The 26,482-nt window shown below is 48.8% G+C and overlaps 2 protein-coding genes across 3 annotated transcripts in view; both read right to left on the bottom strand.

Moving 5' to 3' along the window:
* LOC144506261 (properdin-like) overlaps nt 1-26,319 on the bottom strand; it is a 119,571-nt gene extending 93,252 nt beyond the window's left edge. The window contains exons 1-7 of one of the 2 annotated variants that reach the window (XM_078232124.1): nt 26,192-26,319; nt 24,182-24,332; nt 11,183-11,343; nt 8,033-8,203; nt 5,702-5,899; nt 4,505-4,678; nt 507-704 (exon numbers count right to left, since the gene is read on the bottom strand). In XM_078232124.1, coding sequence (XP_078088250.1) covers nt 507-704; nt 4,505-4,678; nt 5,702-5,899; nt 8,033-8,203; nt 11,183-11,343; nt 24,182-24,332; nt 26,192-26,249 — 1,111 coding nt within the window. In that variant the 5' untranslated portion in view covers nt 26,250-26,319. The remainder of the gene's footprint in view (nt 1-506; nt 705-4,504; nt 4,679-5,701; nt 5,900-8,032; nt 8,204-11,182; nt 11,344-24,181; nt 24,333-26,191) is intronic. The other variant, XM_078232126.1, reaches the window with a different exon arrangement.
* A 95-nt stretch (nt 26,320-26,414) lies between these two features.
* The window catches only part of LOC144506236 (protein phosphatase 1 regulatory subunit 3A-like), a 13,873-nt gene continuing 13,805 nt past the window's right edge, over nt 26,415-26,482 (bottom strand). The window contains exon 3 of the mRNA XM_078232094.1: nt 26,415-26,473. Coding sequence (XP_078088220.1) covers nt 26,415-26,473 — 59 coding nt within the window. The remainder of the gene's footprint in view (nt 26,474-26,482) is intronic.

The following is a 26,482-nucleotide window of genomic DNA, read 5'->3' as shown; positions in this document are numbered from 1 at the left end:
GCTGACATATGAAGAGAGACTGGATCGACTGGGATTGTACTCCCTGCAATTTAGAAGAATGAGAGGGGATCTCATAGAAACATATAAAATCCTGAGGGAACTGGACAGGCTGGATGCAGGAAGGATGTTCCCAATGTTGGGGAAGTCCAGAACTAGGGGTCACAGTCTAAGAATAAGGGGGAAGCCATTCAGGACTGAGCTGAGGAAAAACTTCTTCACTCAGAGAGTTGTGAACCTGTGGAATTCTCACCCAAAAAAAGCTGTTGGGGCCAGTTCGTTAGATATGTTCAAAGAGGGAGCTGGATGTGGCCCTGGTGGCTAAAGGAATGAAGAGGTATGGAGAGAAAGCAGGGAGCGGGATACTGGAAGTGCATGATCAGTCATGATCACATTGAATGGTGGTGCAGGCTCGAAGGGCCGAATGGCCTACCCCTGCACCTATATTCTATGTTTCTACATTTCTATGTCAGTTCCCAGGATGAATCGGTCAATTTGCTGCAACTCACTGGGACAGAAAGGCAGAAAATCACATGGGCTGGTTTCTGTATCACTTCCAGGGCAAGGTTCAACCAGTGGATAGAAAGAGGGCACCAGACTCTTGCAAACTCGAGTTCGTCTTCGGACCGGAATCAATTCGGCTCCTTCCTCTCGACAGGTATGATTACACGAGTCCCAATTTCCCCAGGGTGACCAGAATCCATCGGCTGTCAAATACAAGGGCAGGTTAGAGCAACTCAATGAATAGACAACAGCAGAATCTACGGTGAAACTCTCCACAACATCTGCACAGAGCAAGTGTGCCAAACACTGAGCCCAGGGCCCAACTTCTGGAAGTGGCACAGAGCCCAACATCTGCACAAAATCACAGAGCCCAACATCTGGAAAAAAAAACCCAATCTCTCAACATCTGTACCAGCCACAATCTCCAACATCTGTACAAAACCCAATCTCCAACATCTGTACAAAACTCAATCTCCAACATCTGTACAAAATCCAACCTCCAACATCTGCACAAAACCCAATCTCAACATCTGTACAAAATCCAACCTCCAACATCTGCACAAAACCCAATCTCAACATCTGTACAAAACCCAATCTCCAACATCCGTACCAAACCCAATCTCCAACATCTGTACAAAACCCAATCTCCAACATCTGTACAAAACCCAATCTCCAACATCTGTACAAAACCCAATCTCCAACATCTGCACCAAACCCAATCTCCAACATCTGCACCAAACCCAATCTCCAACACCTGCACAAAACCCGATCTCCAACATCTGTACAGAACACGATCTCCAACATCTGTAAAAAACCCAATCCCCAACATCTGCGCAAAACCAAAACTCCAGCATCTGTACAAAATACAGTCCGGGATTCTCCCAAAAAAAACAAAGTGCTTAACAGGCGGGAAAACTGGAGATTTTCCTGCCTGTTTTTTGGTTGAACTTACCTGAACGAATGAATTCACTCCAGAAAGTGATGGGCGGGGCGTAATCCCGATGGAGAGGCCGGCAGGATAGCGCACAGCGTGCCATTGCTCATGCACCGATCTCTCAGTGCGGAGATCGGCGCACACACACTGGCCACCCCCCTCCCCCAATGCCGGCCTCCCAATCACTGGTCTCCCCCTCTGAATCGTCGGCCTCCCCGATCCTCCCCCCACCCGCCCCAGTCCCCCCGCGGATCACTGCCCAACTGGACCCCTCCCCGGGCCAGCCCCGATCACCTCCACCATGGCCAGCCCCAATTCTGCACTTCCCCTACCTCCATGGCCAGCCCCGATCACCCCCCCCACTGTCTCCCCAACCAATCCCATTGCAGCGTGGCAGCAGTTCCCCATCACCACTGATCACCCGCCCAATAGGCTCAGCCCCCAGTGGGCCCAGCCTCCCCATATGCCGTGCCCCACCTGGCCCCACCCACTTGGCATTGACCGGTGCCAGGTGGACAGTGCCAGAGTGCCCCTTGGGCAATGTCAGGGTGCCAGGGTGGCACTACCCAAGTGGCAACCCCCCCTTGCACCCAGGGAGTTTCCTCAATAGCCTCTGTCCCCACCAGCGGGGTGAGCACACATGTTCCCCGTCAGTGGGGGGCAGCTGTAAATCCCGCTGGTAGGGACATCTCCCGGTGGGGGGGTGGGATGGAGACACTAGTTGGCCTGGAGTCATAGAGGTTTACAGCATGGAAACAGGCCCAACTTGTCCATGCAGCCCTTTTCTTTAAAACCCCTAAGCTAATCCCAATTGCCCGTGTTTGGCCCATATCCCTCTATACCCATCGTACCCATGTAACTATCTAAATGGTTTTTAAAAGACAAAATTGTACCCGCCTCTACTACTACCTCTGGCAGCTTGTTCCAGACACTCACCATCCTCTGTGTGAAAAAATTGCCCCTCTGGACACTTTTGTATCTCACCCCTCTCACCTTAAACCTATGCCCTCTAGTTTTAGACTCCTCTAACTTTGGGAAAAGATATTGACTATCTATTTTATCCATGCCCCTCATTATTTTATAGACCTCTATAAGATCACACCTCAGCCTCCTACGCTCCAGAGAAAAAAGTCCCAGTCTATCCAGCCTCTCCTTATAACTCAATCCATCAAGTCCCGCTAGCATCCTCGTAAATCTTTTCTGCACTCTTTCTAGTTTAATAATATCCTTTCTATAATAGGGTGACCAGAATTGCACACAGTATTCCAAGTGTGGCCTTACCAATGTCTTGTACAACTTCAACAAGACGTCCCAACTCCTGTATTCAATGTTCTGACCAATGAAACCAAGCATGCCGAATGCCTTCTTCACCACTCTGTCCACCTGTGACTCCACTTTGAAGGAGCTATGAACCTGTACCCCCAGATCTCTTTGTTCTGTAACTCTCGCCAACACCCTACCATTAACTGAGTAAGTCCTGCCCTGGTCCAATCTATCAAAATGCATCACCTCGCATTTATCTAAATTAAACTCCATCTGCCATTTGTCAGCCCACTGGCCCAATTGATCAAGATCCCGTGGAAATTGGAGAATAATGTCCCCGGCTCGCCAATCATATTGAAATTGAAATTTCATTATGTTAATCAGCTCCGTGCCGATTTTGGGTGCGGGGCTGATTAGATGAAAAAAAAAGCCTGGGAGACTCATGATTGGCCACAGCAGGGCAACGGGCTGGGAGAATCCCAGCCACAATCTCCAACATCTGTACAAAACCCAATCTCCAACATCTGTACAAAACCCAATCTCCAACATCTGTACAAATCACAATCTCCAACATCTGTACCAGCCACAATCTCCAACATCTGTACAAAACCCAATCTCCAACATCTCTGCAAAACACAATCTCCAACATCTGCACAAAACCCAATCTCCAACATCTGTACACAACCACATTTCCAACATCTGTACAAAACCCAATCACCAACATCTGTACAAAACCCAATCTCCAACATCTGTACAAAACCCAATCTCCAACATCTGTACAAAACCAAATCTCCAACATCTGTACAAAATCCAATCTTCAACATCTGTACAAAACCCAATCTCCAAAATCTGTACAATACCCAATCTCCAACATCTGTACAAAACCCAATCACCAACATCTGTACAAAACCCAATCTCCAACATCTGTACAAAACCCAATCTCCAACATCTGTACAAAACCCAATCGCCAACATCTGTACCAGCCACAATCTCCAACATCTGTACAAAACCCAATCTCCAACATCTGTACAAAACCCAATCTCCAACATCTGTACAAATCACAATCTCCAACATCTGTACCAGCCACAATCTCCAACATCTGTACAAAACCCAATCTCCAACATCTCTGCAAAACCCAATCTCCAACATCTGCACAAATCCCAATCTCCAACATCTGTACACAACCACATTTCCAACATCTGTACAAAACCCAATCACCAACATCTGTACAAAACCCAATCTCCAACATCTGTACAAAACCCAATCTCCAACATCTGTACAAAACCCAATCTCCAACATCTGTACAAAATCCAATCTTCAACATCTGTACAAAACCCAATCTCCAAAATCTGTACAATACCCAATCTCCAACATCTGTACAAAACCCAATCACCAACATCTGTACAAAACCCAATCTCCAAAATCTGTACAAAACCCAATCTCCAACATCTGTACAAAATCCAATCTTCAACATCTGTACAAAACCCAATCTCCAAAATCTGTACAATACCCAATCTCCAACATCTGTACAAAACCCAATCTCCAACATCTGTACCAAACACAATCTTCAACATCTGTACAAAACCCAATCGTCACCATCTGTATCAAACACAATCTCCAACATCTGTACCAAACACAATCTCCAACATCTGTACCAAACGCAATCTCCATCATCTGTACAAAACACAGTCTCCAACATCTGTACCAAACGCAATCTCCAACATCTGTACCAAACACAATCTTCAACATCTGTTCCAAACCCAATCTCCAACATCTGTATGGACAGAGCAACATTCTCCTCCCCACCTGGACAACGGATCTTGGTGTTGCAGGGAACATTCTTGACGGAAATCCCAGGACACTCAGCGCCACCGTGCTTGGGAGCTGGTTGGTCACATCGCCTCTCCTGACGAACTCTCCCAATGCCACAGGTTGTAGAACACTCTGACACGTCAGTCCAGGCTCCCCAATTCCCTGCAACTAAAAACAGAGAGGGATACAGAGAGAGAGAGAAAAAGAGAGCAACCCAGAACCAAATCCTTCACTGACAAAGACCAAATGTCCCTGCACCGTAGAGCCCTTCCCCTGGTGTCCCCAACCGTGGGGCCCTTCCCCTGGTGTCCCTGCACCGTGGGGCCCTTCCCCTGATGTCCCTGCACCGTGGGGCCCTTCCCCTGGTGTCCCTTCCCCCTGGGGCCCTTCCCCTGGTGTCCCTGCACCGTGGGCCCTTCCCTGGTGTCCCTGCACCGTGGGGCCCTTCCCTGGTGTCCCTGCACTGTGGGGCCCTTCCCTGGTGTCCCTGCACCATGGGGCCCTACCCCTGGTGTCCCTCACCGTGGGGCCCTACCCCTGGTGTCCCTCACCGTGGGGCCCTTCCCTGGTGTCCCTGCACCGTGGGGCCCTTCCCCTGGTGTCCCAGCACCGTGGGGCCCTTCCCCTGGTGTCCCTGCACCGTGGGGCCCTTCCCCTAATGTCCCTGCACAGTGAGGCCCTTCCCCTGGTGTCCCTGTGCAGTGGGGCCCTTCCCCTGGTGTCCCTGCACCGTGGGGCCCTTCCCTGGTGTCCCTGCACGGTCGGGCCCTACCCCTGGTGTCCCTCCACCGTGGGGCCCTTCCCCTGGTGTCCCTGCACCGTGAGGCCCTTCCCTAGTGTCCCTGCACCGTGGGGCCCTTCCCCTGGTGTCCCAGCACCGTGGGGCCCTTCCCTAGTGTCCCTGCACCGTGGGGCCCTTCCCCTGGTGTCCCAGCACCGTGGGGCCCTTCCCCTGGTGTCCCTGCACCGTGGGGCCCTTCCCTGGTGTCCCTGCACGGTCGGGCCCTACCCGTGGTGTCCCTCCGCCGTGGGGCCCTTCCCCTGATGTCCCCACGCTGTGGGGCCCTTCCCCTGGTGTCCCCATGTCGTGGGGCCCTTCCCCTGGTGTCCCTGCACCTGGGGCCCTTCCCCTGGTGTCCCTGTGCCATGGGACAGTTCCCAGGAGTAATTGGTAAATTTGCTGGAACTCACTGGGACAGGCAGGTAGTAAACCACATGGACTGGTTTCTGTATCACTTCCAGGGCATGGTTCAATGGTTGGATAGAAAGAGGTCACTGGCTTGTTGCAAACTCGAGTTCGCCTTCGGACCGGAATCAATTCGGCTCCTTCCTCTTGGCAGCTATGACTACACGAGGTCCAATTTCCCCAGGGTGACCAGGATACATCAGCTGTAAAATACAAGGACGGGTTAGAGCAACTCAATGAATAAACAACAGCAGAATCTACAGCGAAACTCTCCACAACATCTGCACAGTTGAGCTCAGAGCTTATCAGAGCTGGATGTGACAGAGACAAAACACAGAGCCCAACCTTTATACAAAACACAATCTCCAATGACACCATCATAGTGGGTCGGATCTCAAACAATGAGGAGACGGAATACAGGAATGAGATAGAGAATCTGGTGAACTGGTGCAGCAACAATAATCTCTCCCTCAATGTCAGTAAAACAAAGGAGATTGTCATCAACTTCAGGAAACGTAAAGGAGAACATGCCCCTGTCTACATCAACGGGGACGAAGTGGAAATGGTCGAGAGCTTCAAGTTTTTAGCTGTCCAACAACCTGTCCTGGTCCCTCCATGCTGACACTATCATTAAGAAAACCCACCAATGCCTCTACTTTCTCAGGAGGTGAAGGAAATTTGGCATGTCAGCTACGACTCTCACCAACATTTACAGATGCACCATAGAAAGCATTCTTTCTGGTTGTATCACAGCTTGGTATGGCTCTTGCTCTGCCCAAGACCACAAGGAACTACAAAAGGGTCATGAACGAAGCCCAGTCCATCACGCAAACCAGCCTCCCATCCATTGACTCTGTCTACACTTCCCGCTGTCTTGGAAAAGCAGCCGGCAGAATTAAGGACCCCATGCACTCCAGACATTCTCTCTTCCACCTTCTCCCATCAGGAAAAAGATACAAAGGTCTGAGGTCACGCACCAACAATCTGCAACATCTGTACCAAACGCAATCTCCAACATCTGTACAAAATACAATCTCCAACATCTGTACCAAACACAATCTCCAACATCTGTACAAAATACAATCTCCAACATCTGTACCTAACACAATCTCCAACATCTGTACAAAATATAATCTCCAACATCTGTACAAAATACAATCTCCAACATCTGTACCAAACCCAATCTCCAACATCTGTACAAAATACAATCTCCAACATCTGTACAAAATACAATCTCCAACATCTGTACCAAACCCAATCTCCAACATCTGTACAAAATACAATCTCCAACATCTGTACAAAACCCAATCTCCAACATCTGTACCAAACACAATCTCCAACATCTGTACCAAACACAATCTCCAACATCTGTACCTAACACAATCTCCAACATCTGTACAAAATACAATCTCCAACATCTGTACCAAACACAATCTCCAACATCTGTACAAAATACAATCTCCAACATCTGTACCAAACACAATCTCCAACATCTGTACAAAATACAATCTCCAACATCTGTACCTAACACAATCTCCAACATCTGTACCAAACACAATCTCCAACATCTGTACAAAATACAATCTCCAACATCTGTACAAAATACAATCCCCAACATCTGTACCAAACCCAATCTCCAACATCTGTACAAAACCCAATCTCCAACATCTGTACCAAACACAATCTCCAACATCTGTACAAAATACAATCTCCAACATCTGTACCAAACACAATCTCCAACATCTGTACAAAATACAATCTCCAACATCTGTACCAAACCCAATCTCCAACATCTGTACAAAACCCAATCTCCAACATCTGTACCAAACCCAATCTCCAACATCTGTACAAAACCCAATCTCCAACATCTGTACCAAATACAATCTCCAACATCTGTACAAAACACAATCTCCAACATCTGTGCAAAATGCAATCTCCAACATCTGTACAAAACCCGATCTCCAACATCTGTACCAAACACAATCTCCAACATCTGTAAAAAATACAATCTCCAACATCTGTATCAAACCCAATCTCCAACATCTGTAACAAACAGCATCTTCAACATCTGTACAAAATACAATCTCCAACATCTGTAACAAACAGCATCTTCTACATCTGTACAAAACAGCCCAATGTCTGTGCAATATGCAGACAGAGCCAAACACAAAATGCAGACAAATCCCAGGCAAGTGAGAGTGACCGATGGATAGACGGAGGCAGAGAGAGAGGTCGGGGGGGGGGGGGGGGTGGCGGAGGGAGATTCAGAGAGAACGAGATAGGGCGAGAAGAGAGAGCGACAGAGAGAAGGGAGGGTGATGAAGATTCAAACTCACTGGGGCAGATCTGTTTGGTATCACACCATTGAAACTCCAGCTCAGGTCCGTAACATTGGCCCCCACACGAAGGGAGAGGGTCTGAGCAGCTGCGATTTCGTGCCTTCTGACCAATGGCACATGTGGCTGAACAGTGGGTCCAGTGAGACCACGAACTCCACCCACCATCAACTAGAACACAGAACAGAGAGAAGATCACTTTGGAACACGGACCCACACGACAGGACAAAACATGGCCCTGCCCACCATCCAGGAAAGGAGGCACCAACTGATAGCCCAAAAACACAGCCCCAATCGGTAGCCGAGAAACACAGCCCCAACCGGTATCCCAAAAACACAGCCCTGACCGGTATCCCAGAAACACAGCCCCGACCGGTATCCCAGAAACACAGCCCCGACCGGTATCCCAGAAACACAGCCCTGACCGATAGCCCAGAAACAGAGCCCCGAACGGTAACCCAGAAACACAGCCCTGACCGATAGCCCAGAAACACAGCCCCGACCGGTATCCCAAAAACACAGCTCCGACTGATAGCCCAGAAACACAGCCCCAATCAGTAGCCGAGAAACACAGCCCCGACCGGTATCCCAGAAACACAGCCCCGACTGATAGCCCAGAAACACAGCCCTGACCAATAGCCCAGAAACACAGCCCCGACTGATAGCCCAGAAACACAGCCCTGACCAATAGCCCAGAAACACAGCCCTGACCGATAGCCCACAAACACAGCCCTGACCGATAGCCCAGAAACAAAGCCCTGAACATTAGCCCAGTAACACAGCCCTGACCGATAGCCCAGAAACACAGCCCTGACCGATAGCCCAGAAACACAGCCCCGAACGATAGCCCAGAAACACAGTCCCGACCGGTATCCCAAAAACACAGCCCCGACTGATAGCCCAGAAACACACCCCCAATCAGTAGCCGAGAAACACAGCCCCGACCGGTATCCCAGAAACACAGCCCCAACTGATAGCCCAGAAACACAGCCCCAACCGATAGCCCAGAAACACAGCCCTGACCAATAGCCCAGAAACACAGCCCTGACCGATAGCCCAGAAACACAGCCCCGAACGAAAGCCCAGAAACACAGCCCCGAACGGCAACCCAGAAACACAGCCCTGACCAATAGCCCAGAAACACAGCCCTGACCAATAGCCCAGAAACACAGCCCCGACCGATAGCCCAGAAACACAGCCCTGAACGATAGCCCAGAAACACAGCCCTGACCGATAGTCCAGAAACATAGCTCTGACCGATAGCCCAGAAACACAGCCCCGAACGATAGCCCAGAAACACAGTCCTGACCGGTATTCCAAAAACACAGCCCCGACTGATAGCCCAGAAACACAGCCCCAATCAGTAGCCGAGAAACACAGCCCCGACCCGTATCCCAGAAACACAGCCCCAACTGATAGCCCAGCGACACAGCCCTGACCGATAGCCCAGAAACACAGCCCCGACTGATAGCCCAGAAACACAGCCCTGACCGATAGCCCAGAAACACAGCCCTGACCGATAGCCCAGAAACACAGCCCCGAACGATAGCCCAGAAACACAGTCCCGACCGGTATCCCAAAAACACAGCTCCGACTGATAGCCCAGAAACACAGCCCCAATCAGTAGCCGAGAAACACAGCCCCGACCGGTATCCCAGAAACACAGCCCTGGCTGATAGCCCAGAAACACAGCCCTGCCGATAGCCCAGAAACACAGCCCCGAACAAAAGCCCAGAAACACAGCCCCGAACGGTAACCCAGAAACACAACCCTGACCAATAGCCCAGAAACACAGCTCCGACCAATAGCCCAGAAACACAGCCCCGAACGATAGCCCAGAAACACAGTCCCGACCGGTATCCCAAAAACACAGCTCCGACTGATAGCCCAGAAACACAACCCCGAACAAAAGCCCAGAAACACAGCCCCGAACGGTAACCCAGAAACACAGCCCTGACCAATAGCCCAGAAACACAGCTCCGACCAATAGCCCAGAAACACAGCCCCGAACGATAGCCCAGAAACACAGCCCTGACCAATAGCCCAGAAACACAGCCCTGACCAATAGTCCAGAAACACAGCCCCGACCGATAGCCCAGAAACACAGCCCTGAACGATAGCCCAGAAACACAGCCCTGACCGATAGCCCAGAAACATAGCTCTGACCGATAGCCCAGGAACACAGCCCCGAACGATAGCCCAGAAACACAGTCCTGACCGGTATTCCAAAAACACAGCCCCGACTGATAGCCCAGAAACACAGCCCCAATCAGTAGCCGAGAAACACAGCCCCAACCGGTATCCCAGAAACACAGCCCTGGCTGATAGCCCAGAAACACAGCCCTGCCGATAGCCCAGAAACACAGCCCCGAACGGTAACCCAGAAACACAACCCTGACCAATAGCCCAGAAACACAGCTCCGACCAATAGCCCAGAAACACAGCCCCGAACGATAGCCCAGAAACACAGTCCCGACCGGTATCCCAAAAACACAGCTCCGACTGATAGCCCAGAAACACAACCCCGAACAAAAGCCCAGAAACACAGCCCCGAACGGTAACCCAGAAACACAGCCCTGACCAATAGCCCAGAAACACAGCTCCGACCAATAGCCCAGAAACACAGCCCCGAACGATAGCCCAGAAACACAGTCCCGACCCGTATCCCAAAAACACAGCTCCGACTGATAACCCAGAAACACAGCCCCAATCAGTAGCCGAGAAACACAGCCCCGACCGGTATCCCAGAAACACAGCCCCAACCGATAGCCCAGAAACACAGTCCCGACTGATAGCCCAGAAATACAGCCCTGACCGATAGCCCAGAAACACAGCCCTGAACGGTAACCCAGAAACTCACCCCCGACTGATAGCCCAGAAACACAGCCCTGACCGATAGCCCAGAAACACAGCCCTGACCGATAGCCCAGAAACACAGCCCCGAATGATAGCCCAGAAACACAGCCCCAACCGGTAGCCCAGAAACACAGCCCCGACCGATAGCCCAGAAACACAGCCCTGACCGATAGCCCAGAAACACAGCCCCATTCAATTGGTCACCTCGAGTTCTGTGGGCACTCACCAACCCACTGACACTGTGTCTCTAACCCTTGTACTCTAGCCTGGGTTAACCTGGCCCCGGTTACTCACCCGCACAACATTCGTAGTCAATGCAGGATCTTGTCTGCAGTTTTTCATTACCAGCGCATTGGCCCCTCCCGAAGCAAGCTCGCCACCGCTGCTGTACGCCATTGCGGCAAGTCGTCGTACACGCTGACCACTTGGTCCACTCTGTCCACTGTGTATTTGGTCTAGGCGGTAACAGAACCCATTCTCAATAATGTGATACCATACGGAGAATCACAAATACCATTCACAATCAGAAAAATCCCAAGGAATCTCCTCCATTTAACGGAACAGAGAATTGCATGCAGAACCTGGAAAAGTGCAGCAGTTAAAATCAATCAGTGGGATGGTGATTGGAAATGGCAAATGGGCAGGAAACAGAGAGTGGAGGTAAGGGGTTCTTTTTCAGGTTGGCGACCTGTGACCAGTGGGGTTCCACAGGGATCAGTGCTGGGACTGCAACTGTTCACAATATATCTTAATGACTTGGAAGAAGGAAGTACTGTAGCCAAATTTGCAGATGACACAAAAATAGGTGGAAAGGCAAGTTGCAAGAGGGATGCAAACATTTTACAAAGAGGTATTTCTTTCGACACCAATCAAGTAAACGAACTCAAATTAACTTAGGGACAAAGTAAAAGGGGCGGCTCCCCAAAAGGAAGGGGGGAACAGCCCGAACCAAAATCAAAGTCGAAAGGAAACTTAAAACGTCAAACCAAAAGGTGATTATCGGGGTCGATAATACACCCCAGCCCCTGCGGCGCCCAGCGGTCGCGGAAGGCGTCAACCGCGCCCGTGGACACCGCAAGAGGTATTGATGTTAGGAATGGGTTAACAGGCCTTCCAATTAAGTCCTAATTTGATGTCAATTATTCAATAGAAGCCACTGATATATAAAGGGGCTATAGGGAGCACTGCATTTTGAAGGAGAATTGTGTGTGGAGTGTATGAAGAAGCTGAACTTGTGTCTCCCTAACTGAACTACAACTGAGAGGCTCAAACAATTGCTAGGTTAAGTGGGCAAAAATCTGACAAATGGAGTATAATGTGGGAGAATGTGAAGTTGTTTGTTCTGGAAGGGAGAACAAAAGAACAGCGTATTCAAATGGAGAAAAGCTGCAACACAAAGGGACTTGGGGGTACTTGTGCATGAAACACAAGACTAGCGTGCAGGTACAGCAGGTAATCAGGAAGGGTAATGGAATGTTGGCCCTTATTTCAAAGGGGTTGGAATGTGAGAGTGGGGAAGTCTTGCTGCAACTGGACAAGCTACTGCTGAGACCACATCTGGATACTGTGAGCAGTTTTGGTCTCCCTACATAAGGCAAGATATTATTTTGTTGGAGAAGGTTCACAAGTGTGATGATACTGCTAATATATTTTCTGTTTAAGAGGCAGTGTTTTGTTACAAGTAGTCTGGCAGGAATTCAGCAGATGCTGAGAAAGCGGGATAATTATTTTGGCCATGTAAGTGTTTATTGAGCAGAAGGTTGTCTTTTGGTCAACATAATGGAAGGTGAGTTTGATAGATGGACAGAGTCATGTGATATTAGCTTCATGGGAGGAGTGAGGCTTGTAGCAGAAAAAACAAGTTTCATTTTGAAAAGAGGCACTCTCTTCCTCTTTCCCTGAAAGCTCCAGGTCTCTAACCCAAATCAGAGCAAGTATATCTGTTTTACTAACTCTAGTTAGAGTGGAATTTAAGTCTAAGCAATATTGCTTCATTGGAACTGGAATACTGATCAATTAGAAGTTAAGAGTAGTTGCTTTTCATGTCTAATGTTCCAAGATTCTATAGACTCTCAAACATTTCCTACAGATTGAAGGATAGCTAATGCAACCCAACTATTAAAAAAGGAAGGTAGTGTGAATACAGGGAATTATAGACAGTAAGCCTGATGTTGGCCTCTTTTAGCCAAATAAACAAACTCAAATTAAATCAGGACAAAGTAAAAGGGGCAGCTCCCCAAAAGGAGGGGGAACAGGCCGAACAAAAATCAAAGTACAAAGGAAACTTAAAAACATTAAATGAGAATGTGATTATCAGGGTCAATAATGCACCCCAACCCCTGCGGTGCCCAGCGGGCACGGAAGGTGTCAACCGTGCCTGTGGACACCGCATGCTCCCTCTCCAGGGACACCTGGCCGTGAACGTAGCCGCGGTAGAGGGGAAGACAGTCAGGATGGACGGCCCCCTCGATCGCCCGCTGCCTGGACCTGTAAATGGCACATTTCGCCAGGCCCAGGAGCAGGTTCACAAGGAGGTCGCCATCCCGACCCTCCCCTCTCCGCACCGGGTGTCCGTAGATCAGGAGCGTGGGACTGAAGTGCAAACAAAACATCAATAAAAGGTTCTTTAGGAAAACAAAAAGGGAGTGCAGCCTAAGACACAAAACATAGACATGATCCACCGTCTCCGCAAGGCCGCAGAAGGGGCACTCTTCGGAGCCCGTGAACCAGTGAATCCTACGGTTGTGCGGCACTGCTGCATGTATCACCCTCCACCCCAGGTCCCTGATGTAATTGCGGGAGATCCCTCCGTAGAGGGACCTCCACCAGGGACCTCCGGCAGCAACAAGGCCCGCCAAGGTGTATCCGGGCGACAGGCGAGGACGCGGTAATGGAAGGTGTGCAGCAGCAGCCCGCACAGGAAACGCCTCCGCGCGGTAGAAAACGGCACGGAGGACATTTCCGCGAGGTGGCTCATGCTGTGGGGCACCTCACCCGAGGAGGGGGGTTGAGGCTTTGGGAAGCCTGATGCTGGCAGTAGGGAAAATTCCAGAATCTATTAACAAAGATTTTGCAGCAGAGCACTTGGAAAACATTGGTAGAATCACAGTCAGTGTGGATTTACAAAAGGGAAATGATGGACAAAATACTGGAATTCTGAGGATGCAACTAATAGAGTTGATGAGGGGGAGCCAGTGGATGTGATTTACTTGGACTTTCAGAAGACTTTTGACAAAATCCCACATATCAGCCTAATGTGTAAAATTAAAGCACGTGGGATTGGGGCTGGTGTATTGAGATGGTAGAAAACTGTTGACAAGGTGGAAAACCGAAGTAATTAATGAGTCTTTTTCCAAATGGCAGGCAGTGACTAGTGGGGTACCATGGATCAGTGCTGGGACCCCAGCTATTCCCTAGATATATTGATTTTAGATGAGGGAACTAAATGTAATATCTCTACGTTTGCAGATGAGACAAAGCTGGATGGGAGGATGAGTTAAGGAGGATGCAGACATCCTTGGGTGGCACGGTAGCACAGTGGTTAGCACTGCTGCTTCACAGCTCCAGGGACCTGGGTTCGAATCCCGGATCAGGTCGCTGTCTGTGTGGAATTTGCACATTCTCCCTGTGTCTGCATGGGTTTGCTCTGGTTTCCTCCCACAGTCCAAAGATGTGCGGGCTAGGTTGATTGGCCATTCTAAATTGCCCCTTGGTGTCCCGGGATGCATAGGTTAGTGGGTAAATATGTAGGGATATGGGGGTAGGGCCTGGGTGGGATTGTGGTTGGTGCAGACTCGATGGGCCGAATGGCCTCTTTCTGCACTGTAGGATTCTATGATTCAATGTGGTTTGGACAAGCTGTGAATCAGCAAATACATAGCAGATGCAGTATAATTTGGATAAATGTGAGGTTATCCACTTTGGTGGCAGATTATTATCTGAATGGTCATAAATTAGAAGGGGGGGGGGAATGTGCAGTGGGACCTGGGTGTCCTTGTGCACTAGTCACTGAAGGTAAGCATACAGGTGCAGCAGGCAGTAAAAAAGGCAAATGATATGTTGGCCTTCATAGCGAGAGGATTCGAGTACAGGAGCAGGGATGTCTTGCTGCAATTATACAGGGCACTGATGAGGCCACAGCTGGAGTGTTGTGTACAGTTTTGTTCTCCTTGCCTGAGGAAGGATGTTCTTGCTCGAGAGGGTGCAGAGGTTTACCAGACCAATTCCTGGGATGTCCGGACTGAGATTGAGTTGGTTAGGATTGCGTTCACTAATTAAGAACAAGGGGGAGAATCTCAAACATATAAAATTCTAACAGGACTACACAGGGTAGATGTAGAAGGGATCTTCCTGATGGTGGGGGTGTCCAGATGATCATTTCAAATGATGGTATATTTTCAGCAAACAGTCTCATTTCACATTGTTGTCCTTTTCTTTGATCTGCAGTAGTACGATACTTCTGCTCCTCAATCTGCATCTTGAGAACACACCTGACTGTTGATTCCTCCACATTTTTCTTGCAATAGATGATGAGCAGTTTTTGACAATATTGTGGTTTATTTTCAGGTAAATTCAACCACTCGGGAACAGGTTCCAAAAGCAGTCAACTTGCTTTGTATCTATCCCTATACCTGCTCACACTCCATATTCACATTATTGTCCTCTGATTCTCCTTCCCCACCTTTACATAACTGATCAAGACTTTTGTCTATTGCATCTCAGACTGAGCAAATATCAACTTCTCCTTCCTAACGTGTGCCAACTTGAGAGGATTAAGTCTGTACAGATATTGCTCACAACATTTTCTGCAACGACCTCATTCACAATTATTTCAGTACTTCACAGCTTATTCCCACATATCTCTCCATGTGATTTTTGATAACTCTTTCAGGTCATTTTGAGTTTCCTCCGGAGGGCGACTCAATCATTTATCCCAATTTCTGATTATGTGCTCATTGTCCGATCTAATTTAAGGAATGAAAAATTCAAAATTACCTGGATTTGGTTCTTCGCTCTGAGTTGTAACCACTAACACGTCCTCCTTCTGCTTTCCTTCTCGAGCAAAATACCGTTTGAGCTTATTCACATGACAGAGTTTTCCTTTCACCTGGTGTTCTTATTAAATGATGTACCTCACTCAATTTCTTTTCAAATTGATCAGGCCCACTAAACTTTGTTTTTAAAGGTTCACCTACCGCTGGTAGTAATACTAAAACTTTATCCCCATTTGTAAAACTATGAATTTTTGATTTCTAATCCGCTTCCAGTTTCATCACATGCTGTATAATTTTAAATGCTGTCTAACCAGCTCACCAGCCTTATTCAATCTTTCCCCAGAATCTCTCTCTCAGTCCAATAACGTGGTCTCAGAATGCTGACTCACCAATTTCTTGTTAATCAATTTGTGGTCCTCTTAACTCATGACCAAAAATCAATTCAAATGGACTGAAATTTGTTGTCTCATTAGACGCATCCCAGGAAGTACAAATGGAATTCCTTTATCCCAATCCTCTGGATAATCTTGACAATAAACCCTCAACAATATCTTTAAAGTTTGATATCGCAGCTCTGACGCTCCCTGAGATTCTGGATGGTACGCAGTTGATTTAAATTGTTTTATTCCTAAGCTATCCATAACCTCCTTGAATAAGTTTGGTGTAAAATTTGATCCTTGATCTGATTGTATTTCTGTGGGTAGTCCATATCTAGTAAAAGCTTTAACTGACTCCTCTATAATCCTTTTAGCTGTAAGACTGTGTATTGGAATGGTCTCTGGAAACCTAGTAGACACATCCATTATAGTCAATAGATATTGATTCCCACTTTTTGTTTTAGGGTGGGGTCCTATGCAATCAATTAAGACCCTTGTAAAATGTTCCTCAAATGCTATGGTATTAGGGTGCTGGTTTTATCATCGTTTGAGGTTTCCTATGGCTTGGCATATGTGACATGACTGACAAAATTTAACTACATCTTTATGCCGTCCAGGCCAATAAAAATGCTTTTGTATTTTAGCTCGAGTTTTCATTACTCCCACATGACCTCCTACTGGTACCTTGTGTTACGTGCAACGCCTCCTTTCTATAACCCATCGGTAAGACAACTTGATGAACTTCTGTCCATTTTTCATCCACCTGTCTATATAAAGGTCTCCATTTCCTCACTAACACATAAAACATTCTGGTATATACACAGATTCTTCGTCCGTGAATGCTTTCTGATACAACTGCTTTATCTCCATATCTCTCTGTTGTAATTCTGCTAACTTTCCTGAACTAAGAATATATACTTCACCCTCCATCTGTCCTTGTCCTTTCTAAACCACCTGTGGTCGGAGAGCCAACTGCAACAATGATGGCAATATTAGCTATAAGAATGAGGGGGGATCTTCTAGAGACTTATAAATTTCTAACAGAGTAGATGCAGGGAGGATATTCCCAATGATGGGGGGAGTCCGGAACCAGGGGTCACAGTCTGAGGATTCAGGGTAGACCATTTAGGACGGAGGTGAGGAGACATTTCTTCACCCAAAGAGTGGTGAGCCTGTGGAATTCATTACCACAGGAAGTAGTTGATGCCAAAACATTGAATGTATTCAAGAGGTGGTTGGATATAGCACTTGGGGCGAATGGGGTCAAAGGTTATGGGAAGAAAGCAGGATTAAGCTACTGAGTTAGATGATCAGCCATGATCGTGATGAATGGCAGAGCAGGCTCAAAAGGCCAAATGGCCTCCTCCTGCTCCGATCTTCTATGTAAGAGCAATTGTGACAATGAGATTCAAGCATGTTGGGATTTTTGGTGAAGTCATAATCAGAAAGTTGCTGCAAGCTGTGACCTGGCCTATGGACTGTGACCTGACGCTTCCTGTGCTGACCAAATATGGGAGAGTATTTGGAAAGGTCAGATTCTGTGGTGCCGAGATTTCCTGTCACTCCCATACATGGGTTAAGGCCATGTGACCACGCCATTTAAACTAAGCATTATGGAGTTGTTTGTGAGTAACTCCATTGTGACTGAAAAATGTGATCAGTTTCCAGATATACCATTGGCTGAGTGCTAGGGAACATTCTGGAAGATTAGGGCAACTTGAGGATAAGGACATACGTTTCAGCCCTTTATCTGTGTCGAAGTTCAGGCCACCAACAAACAATTTTCCTCCTTCAATCATGGTGGCGGGATTGCTGCGCGCTTGTGTGTGAAGCTCTTGGAGCTGGCCTAACTGGTGGAGCCGGTGGTCCTGGTAGTCTCGGGGACCGTGTATATGGTGGTGGGGGTCTCCTACAATCTTGGGTGAAGTGTCCTGGCTGCCCGCAATTAAAACGTGTCCCTCTATCTCTCTCCGAGGCTGCTGTGTAAGATGGAGCTGTACCTCTCTGGTGTTGGTGATCCCCTCTACCCTCGTTTCTCCATACTGGACCCTGGCTAGCCCTCACCAGAAGCATTCTCGCCTCCCTTTCTGACCATGACATTGGGGCTCCCTGAACTTCCTGTTCCCAGACTCGAGCTAACCGTCGGAGAACCCATGCTTCATTGTGTGTGGTCTCTGCAGGGTCAAAATTATGATGTGGAGATGCCGACGTTGGACTGGGGTGAACACAGTAAGAAGTCTCACAACACCAGGTTAAAGTCCAACAGGTTTATTTGGTAGCAAATACCATAAGCTTTCGGAGCACTGCTCCTTCGTCAGATCGAAGGAGCAGTGCTCCGAAAGCTTATGGTATTTGCTACCAAATAAACCTGTTGGACTTTAACCTGGTGTTGTGAGACTTCTTACTGGGGTCAAAATTAGCGCAGGTTTTCTTGCCTTTCTCTGTGGTGTGTGAGACTAATGTCCGAGCCCATTTGGATGAATCAGCCTCATTTAATCTAGCCCGATCCAATTCCCCATATACTCCCGTGAAGTGAATCCACAAACGACCGGCAAAGGCAGTCGGATGTTCCCCTTTCCTCTGTCTACATTTATTTAACCCATCCACAGGATCCCCTTTATTAAACTCTACCGCGGGCAATATCGCTTCCTTCATTTCGCTTAAGGTTCCTTCCCCGACATTTTGAGGGGCTGGCAGGGCAGACCGTACAGACTTGCTTAAGCACATGACTATCAGTTTCACTTCTTCCCTTTCATCTTAGCCCATGCATTATCTTCTGCTGCCCAACATCCTCAAAGAAACTGTGTGGGTCAGCCGATGGCCCAAAGGTTGTGATTTTATTTGCAATCTCGGCCAATTGTGCCACCGTAAACGGGGTCGTGTATGTAACAGCTGGGCCCTGAGACTCTCCTACCCGACGTTCAGTCGTCACTGGGTGCATCGGTGCTGGGGGTGAATCTGGGGGCGCGGTGGGTGTGACTTCCCCTGGGAAAGATGGTGGTGGACCCCAATCCTCGGTTCGCGTAACGTAAAGTTTAACATTCTCCTTTAACTCTCCCCAATCCGCATCCTCTCTCTCCTCTTCCTCCACTGTCCCGAAGGTTCACATAAATCCGTTTTGAACTGATAGGGATTCCAGCCGTGACATTTCTCGCTGGCGTTTGGAGTGGTCAGCGGTTGTCTGTCTCGGTTCTATACTGGCTTGGCGTAGTGCTTTAATTGCCGCCTGCAGATCAGTGCACTTAGCTTCCAATTGTGGTACCGCCCGCTCGGTTTCACCTTTGGCCAAGACAGCGCGCTGGGCGTCTTGGTAGGCTCTCTCATACTGGGTTTGAAAATTGCCCAGATATAATAAATTTGCCTGGTTGGTTCTCCTTAATTCATCTACCTCTGTCCTTTTCGGCTCTGATCTGCTCTATCCTCTCCTGCTGCTGTTCCTTTAGTTTCTTAATCTCCTCCTCCTTTTCCTCCTGTGCTCGCTTCGATTCCTCCAGTTCCTTACGAACTGTGTTTAATTCCTGTTCTGTTCCAAGCAGCTCACAATGGCAGTCGCTTTCTCACATTTGTCTGCCTGTTTTCCCTGAACTTTCCACAGATCGTCCCAATACTTCTGCCCTAGGGATCCCAGTCCCGTCTCAGTATTGGCGCAAGATTCTGCCCATAGGGGCCACCCTTTCTTCTTAATACATCCCCTGATTTTTGTTTCCCATATGGGACACTTCTCTGTCTCTGTGCTGTTTCCTGCCATTCTATATTCAATGACAAGTGGTAGGGAGTTGATCGGACTGCGGGTACGGCTTTGGGCTGTGTTCCGGTCCTAATCCCTCCAGATTCTAATGTAAACCTATGGAGTTTACCCTGTCCTCCTTGTCACTGCTCCTGGTCAGACGAGCAGTCCCTGGAAAAGGTTTTCTCCAAGTACGGGCAGATCTCTGAGGTGAAAGCGATTAAAGACACCATGGCGTCCCGCGGTTTCAGCTTCATCACTTTCAAAAACCCAGAGGACGCCAGGGACGCACTGCAGGCGATGAATGGAAAATCCCTCGATGGGCGCCCGATCCGGGTGGGTCATGCCAAGAGTAGGTCTGGAGGCGGTCGCGGGTATGGTCAAGGCAGCTATAGAGGTGGCTCCGATAACAGTGGCTGCAGGAGAGAAGCAGGAGGTGGCTATTGGGATAGTAGCAGAAGGGGAAGCTATAGTGGTGGAGGTCGGTTTGATACATAGAACATAGAACAGTGCAGCACAGAACAGGCCCTTCGGCCCTCGATGTTGTGCCGAGCTTTGTCCGAAACCAAGATCAAGCTATCCCACTCCCTATCATCCTGGTGTGCTCCAAGTGCCTATCCAATAACCGCTTGAAAGTTCCTAAAGTGTCTGACTTCACTATCACTGCAGGCAGTCTATTCCACACACCAACCACTCTCTGAGTAAAGAACCTACCTCAGACATCCTTCCTATATCTCCCACCATGAACCTTATAGTTATGCCCCCTTGTAATAGCTCCATCCACCCGAGGAAATAGTCTCTGAACATCCACTCTATCTATCCCCCTCATCGTCTTCTAAACCTCTATTAAGTCGTCTCTCATCCTCCTCCGCTCTAAAGAGAAAAGCCCTAGCTCCCTCAACCTTTCATCATAAGACCTACCCTCCAAACCAGGCAGCATCCTGATATGAAGAGATGAGGTTTGGAGAGAGGGGGGAATATTTGTTATGGAGTGGAGGGGTAGGGGCGGTGTCTTTCACTGGAGTGAATCACTACAGTCCATGTGTGCAGGTACACCCACAGTGCTGCAGGAGACCGGGATAGCTATTCAGGTGGATACAAATGCCAAGGTGGATACTGCTTCGGTGGTGGTGGTGGTTATGGAGGCCGCTTATACAGGGACTATGACTGATCAAAGCAACAAAAGCATTTCTGCCAGATTCAGGATCAACCTCCCACCTTGTTCCTAAAATGGCTCCTGGAACGCAGAAAGCACTATCTGATGAAATTTGATTTGCCTTTATGTTAAAATGCTAGAAAACCATTTTCACCATGATTAATCTTGTTGTCCAGTTGTTGACTCGGTGAACTCGTTATGAGAATTGAACATTTCATTTTTAAAAAATAAGCCGTGTGACTTTTAATGAATTTAAATGTCTTCGTTTGGAAAATTGGCATGGAACGTCTGTTGAGGGATTGAGACTGTAAGTTGAATATTGCCAGCATTGTACCCAGTTACTTTTGAGTCATTTTCCTTGCCACCGAAAAGTAATGAAAGATCTCCCGACACAGCAGCCTTTTCATGTAACTTAATGCAAGACTCTTTGAGAGCAAACTGATGGTCTTTTGTTTTAAAACTCATTTCTTGAAAACTGTGTACTGATTTTAAAAAATCAAATGTCATTTGTTGCACTTTCATGGTCCCTTGAACAGAACGTTGCCACTTGGGAGTCAAATCTTTTGCCAGTGGATTATCTGAATATAATTCAGCTTCAGAAATAAGAAACGGGGGAGGGCATGGACAGTTTAAATACATGTATACACACATCAAATATTAGACGCGATAACAACAGAAATTGCATTGATCTCCTCAGGACAACGACAAAGATGCAACCTAGGATCCACCTCATCGGACTCATCATCAGGGTGAGCGCGCAGGACACCCCGAGCAAGGTGAACTTTTCATATCCCAGCTATTTGTGGTTTGACACAACGACCAGACATGGGGTCTGCCCTCGAATCACGGTCCCCTCTAATTCATTAGCAGAATGTTGAGAGAGAACCCACCGGATTGCACTTTGCACTAATGGACAGTTGAAAATCTTAATATCGGAACGTACCCTGGACTCGCGAATACTTATTGTAATGTTTTTTTGAATGTTTGGCTGTTTGTAATTGGCTTATTATAATGATTTTGTTTTAGAATGTGTGGTTATTTGTAATTCATGGTTAACGGCAGGATGTTTGCTGTCTGTAGCTTCTGGAATGTCAATATGTTGTAGGGATGTATCATTACTGTACATGCCAATACCTGGGCCTTGCTTGACTGAGTGACTGGGGAATTCCTGATAGATACCGGTCCTGAGTTTGTGATCCATCACGCTTCGTGTTCAGGATCAAAGGGGGGACTGTGGCCAAACGGGCCACCTAAAATGGCGATTTGTAAAGCACTCTGGGACAATTGGACAAGGACTAAAACGACAGACTGCAGCCTAAAAGACAGAGACAAACAGGCTGCAACACAGACTGAATACACAGGAAATAGGCCATCCCAAAGACAATGGACACTCTCTGGTCCAAACAGACTTGCTTACCAGACAAAGGGGAGCCTTCACCCCTTATTTGGGAGGGAGGTATGTGCCCACATGCCTCCAGCACCTACAGGCATGGCCGTTAGGTACACAGTAAGAAGTTTAACAACACCAGGTTAAAGTCCAACAGGTTTATTTGGTAGCAAAAGCCACACAAGCTTTCGGAGCCCCAAGCCCCTTCTTCAGGTGAGACAAAAGGGGCTTGGGGCTCCGAAAGCTTGTGTGGCTTTTGCTACCAAATAAACCTGCTGGACTTTAACCTGGTGTTGTTAAACTTCTTACTGTGTTTACCCCAGTCCAACGCCGGCATCTCCACATCGTTAGGTACACACCCAGAGATCGATGTGGCAGTACCTGATTGGACTCATATCGATCAGGGTGATCAAGCCCTGATCGATTGGTCGACAAGAATCAAGAGACCACCCAAAAAGGACACGAAACCAAGGAGGGATAAAAGATGCTGCACAATAGAAGCTCGCTCTCTCTCTCTGACCTCGCGAACGAGCTACAACAATGGTGACCGTCGCCAGCAACAACCAGCATGAGGAGAGCCACCACATCCAAGAAGGAAGGAAGACCAGAGCCAGAGTGCCAGTGCAGACCAAAGGACCAGACTACGCAGAGGACTAGAGACCAGCGCACAGATAACGGCCAATATCTGCCTGGGTACTTGCCAGTCACGCAAAATTAAGTCCAGGTTTAATATTGGACTTGAACTTCAGTATTTTCTGTAAGATAACTTATTGTTGGTTGGGTGGGTGATTATTGATTGTGTGTTTAAATAAATATTGTTGTACTAACAGACAAAGGGGAGTCTATTCGCAGTTCTTTGTCCACTGTATAAGGGTTAAAACAGACTGTGCGGCAGGCACAACAACAGTCAATTGATGGGAGACTGGTTTGAGTGATGGACTGGGCTACGTTCATGACCCTTTGTAGTTTCTTGCGATCTTGGTCAGAGCAGGGGAGCCATACCAAAGCTATCTGGTTGTATCTAGTGATACACCATAGAAAGCATTCTTTCTGGTTGTAACTGTAAAGGTTGGTGAGAATCGTAGCGGACATGCTGAAGTTCCTTAGCCTCCTGAGAAAGTAGAGGTGTTGGTGGGGCTTTTTTAACTATAGTGTCAGAGTGGATGGACCAAGATAGGTTGTTGGTGACCTGGACACCTAAAAACATGAAGCTCTCGACCATTTCCACTTCATCCACGTTGATGTAGACAGGGGCATGTTCTCCTTTACGTTTCCTGAAGTCGATGACAATCTCCTTCATTTTGTTGACATTGAGGGAGAGATTATTGTTGCCGCACCAGTTCACCAGATTCTCTATCTCATTCCTGTACTCTGTCTCGTCATTGTTTGAGATCCGACCCACAACGGTGGTGTCGTCAGCAAACTTGAAAATCAAGTTGGAGGGGAATTTGGAGGGGTTATTCATGGCTGTATGATGTTATTCTGGTATCTCCTCACGATGAAATATTTGGAAGTATGATTATGCTGTGACGTACCAGATATTGACATATATTATTAAAATGAAAAATCATCAATAAAAATATATTTTAAAAAACCCTCCCAGGACAGGTACAACCCGGGATTGGGAGAAAGAGTTTGTGTGTGTGACTCACCTGCAGGAGTGTGAGATCCCGCCTTCTTCCAGCTGAAAGCAGTAGTTGATATTCAGACAACAATCCTCTTGTTCAATGCCAGGTCCAATCAGATCCACGCACTTCCCTGTCTGACTGTCCATTTCACTGAAACAGCTCACCTCCTCTGCCTCTGACACAGGACAGATTATTAAAGTGCCTTGCACGGACTCTGGCAAGCTTGCTAACAGAGTGGTTCAGTGGAGGAGGAATAAACCGTAACTAGGGAAGCATCTACGCTGACCATTAACCCTGTAGGTACAGACAGTTGTCTGATCGCTGTGCGGACACAGGTAAAGCGTCCGATCGCTGTGCGGAGACAGGTACAGCGTCCGATCGCTGTGCGGAGACAGGTACAGCGTACGATCGCTGTGCGGACACAGGTACAGCGTACGATCGCTGTGCGGACACAGGTACAGCGTACGATCGCTGTGCGGAGACAGGTACAGCGTCCGATCGCTGTGCGGAGACAGGTACAGCGTCCGATCGCTGTGCGGACACAGGTACAGCGTACGATCGCTGTGCGGACACAGGTACAGCGTACGATCGCTGTGCGGACACAGGTACAGCGTACGATCGCTGTGCGGACACAGGTACAGCGTACGATCGCTGTGCGGACACAGGTACAGCGTCCGATCGCTGTGCGGACACAGGTACAGCGTCCGATCGCTGTGCGGACACAGGTACAGCGTACGATCGCTGTGCGGACACAGGTACAGCGTCCGATCGCTGTGCGGAGACAGGTACAGCGTCCGATCGCTGTGCGGACACAGGTACAGCGTCCGATCGCTGTGCGGACACAGGTACAGCGTCCGATCGCTGTGCGGACACAGGTACAGCGTACGATCGCTGTGCGGACACAGGTACAGCGTACGATCGCTGTGCGGACACAGGTACAGCGTCCGATCGCTGTGCGGACACAGGTACAGCGTACGATCGCTGTGCGGACACAGGTACAGCGTCCGATCGCTGTGCGGAGACAGGTACAGCGTACGATCGCTGTGCGGACACAGGTACAGCGTACGATCGCTGTGCGGACACAGGTACAGCGTACGATCGCTGTGCGGAGACAGGTACAGCGTCCGATCGCTGTGCGGAGACAGGTACAGCGTACGATCGCTGTGCGGACACAGGTACAGCGTACGATCGCTGTGCGGACACAGGTACAGCGTACGATCGCTGTGCGGACACAGGTACAGCGTCCGATCGCTGTGCGGACACAGGTACAGCGTACGATCGCTGTGCGGACACAGGTACAGCGTACGATCGCTGTGCGGACACAGGTACAGCGTCCGATCGCTGTGCGGACACAGGTACAGCGTCCGATCGCTGTGCGGAGACAGGTACAGCGTCCGATCGCTGTGCGGACACAGGTACTGCGTACGATCGCTGTGCGGACACAGGTACTGCGTACGATCGCTGTGCGGACACAGGTACAGCGTACGATCGCTGTGCGGACACAGGTACAGCGTACGATCGCTGTGCGGACACAGGTACAGCGTCCGATCGCTGTGCGGACACAGGTACAGCGTACGATCGCTGTGCGGACACAGGTACAGCGTCCGATCGCTGTGCGGAGACAGGTACAGCGTCCGATCGCTGTGCGGACACAGGTACAGCGTCCGATCGCTGTGCGGACACAGGTACAGCGTCCGATCGCTGTGCGGAGACAGGTACAGCGTACGATCGCTGTGCGGACACGGGTACAGCGTCCGATCGCTGTGCGGACACAGGTACAGCGTACGATCGCTGTGCGGACACAGGTACAGACGGTGTCTGAACAAGCACTATCTCAGACAGACACTGGCTGGAGTTTTACTGTTCTGCCTGCCACGGATATCGGAGCGGGCGAGGGGCAGACATTTGGGAGGTCCGGTGACCTCGGGTGGGGTTTTACGGTTTTGGGACAAGGCCGTTAAATCCTGCCCTCTCTCTCTGTGGGGCTATCTCCGACACCACATTGAATTTCAGGCACACACTGAACACTGGTACCTGTGGCTGCGGTCAGGACACAGAGGATGGTGATAAGCAGCAGGATCCTGTTGTTCATGTTGGGGTCTGGGAACTACCTCAGGCTCTGACTGGCGATGGTGAGGGTACTGTCAGATGTGGTGCAAAGTGCAACCTTTAGTGGGAAGGAAAAGTCCCCGAGCTCACTGACCTCGCAGGGCCGGTGGAGTGGCTCTGATTACCCAATGTCCGCTCGGGGAATCTGTCACCTCCGCACTGGCAACATCACCGGGAACCAGAGTTGACCCTTTGTGGCAGACATTGCTGTCCCAA

Source organism: Mustelus asterias, chromosome 17, assembly GCF_964213995.1.
Source record: "Mustelus asterias chromosome 17, sMusAst1.hap1.1, whole genome shotgun sequence".
In the NCBI taxonomy this organism is placed as follows: domain Eukaryota; kingdom Metazoa; phylum Chordata; class Chondrichthyes; order Carcharhiniformes; family Triakidae; genus Mustelus; species Mustelus asterias.
This window is presented reverse-complemented; position numbering and strand designations above follow the sequence as displayed.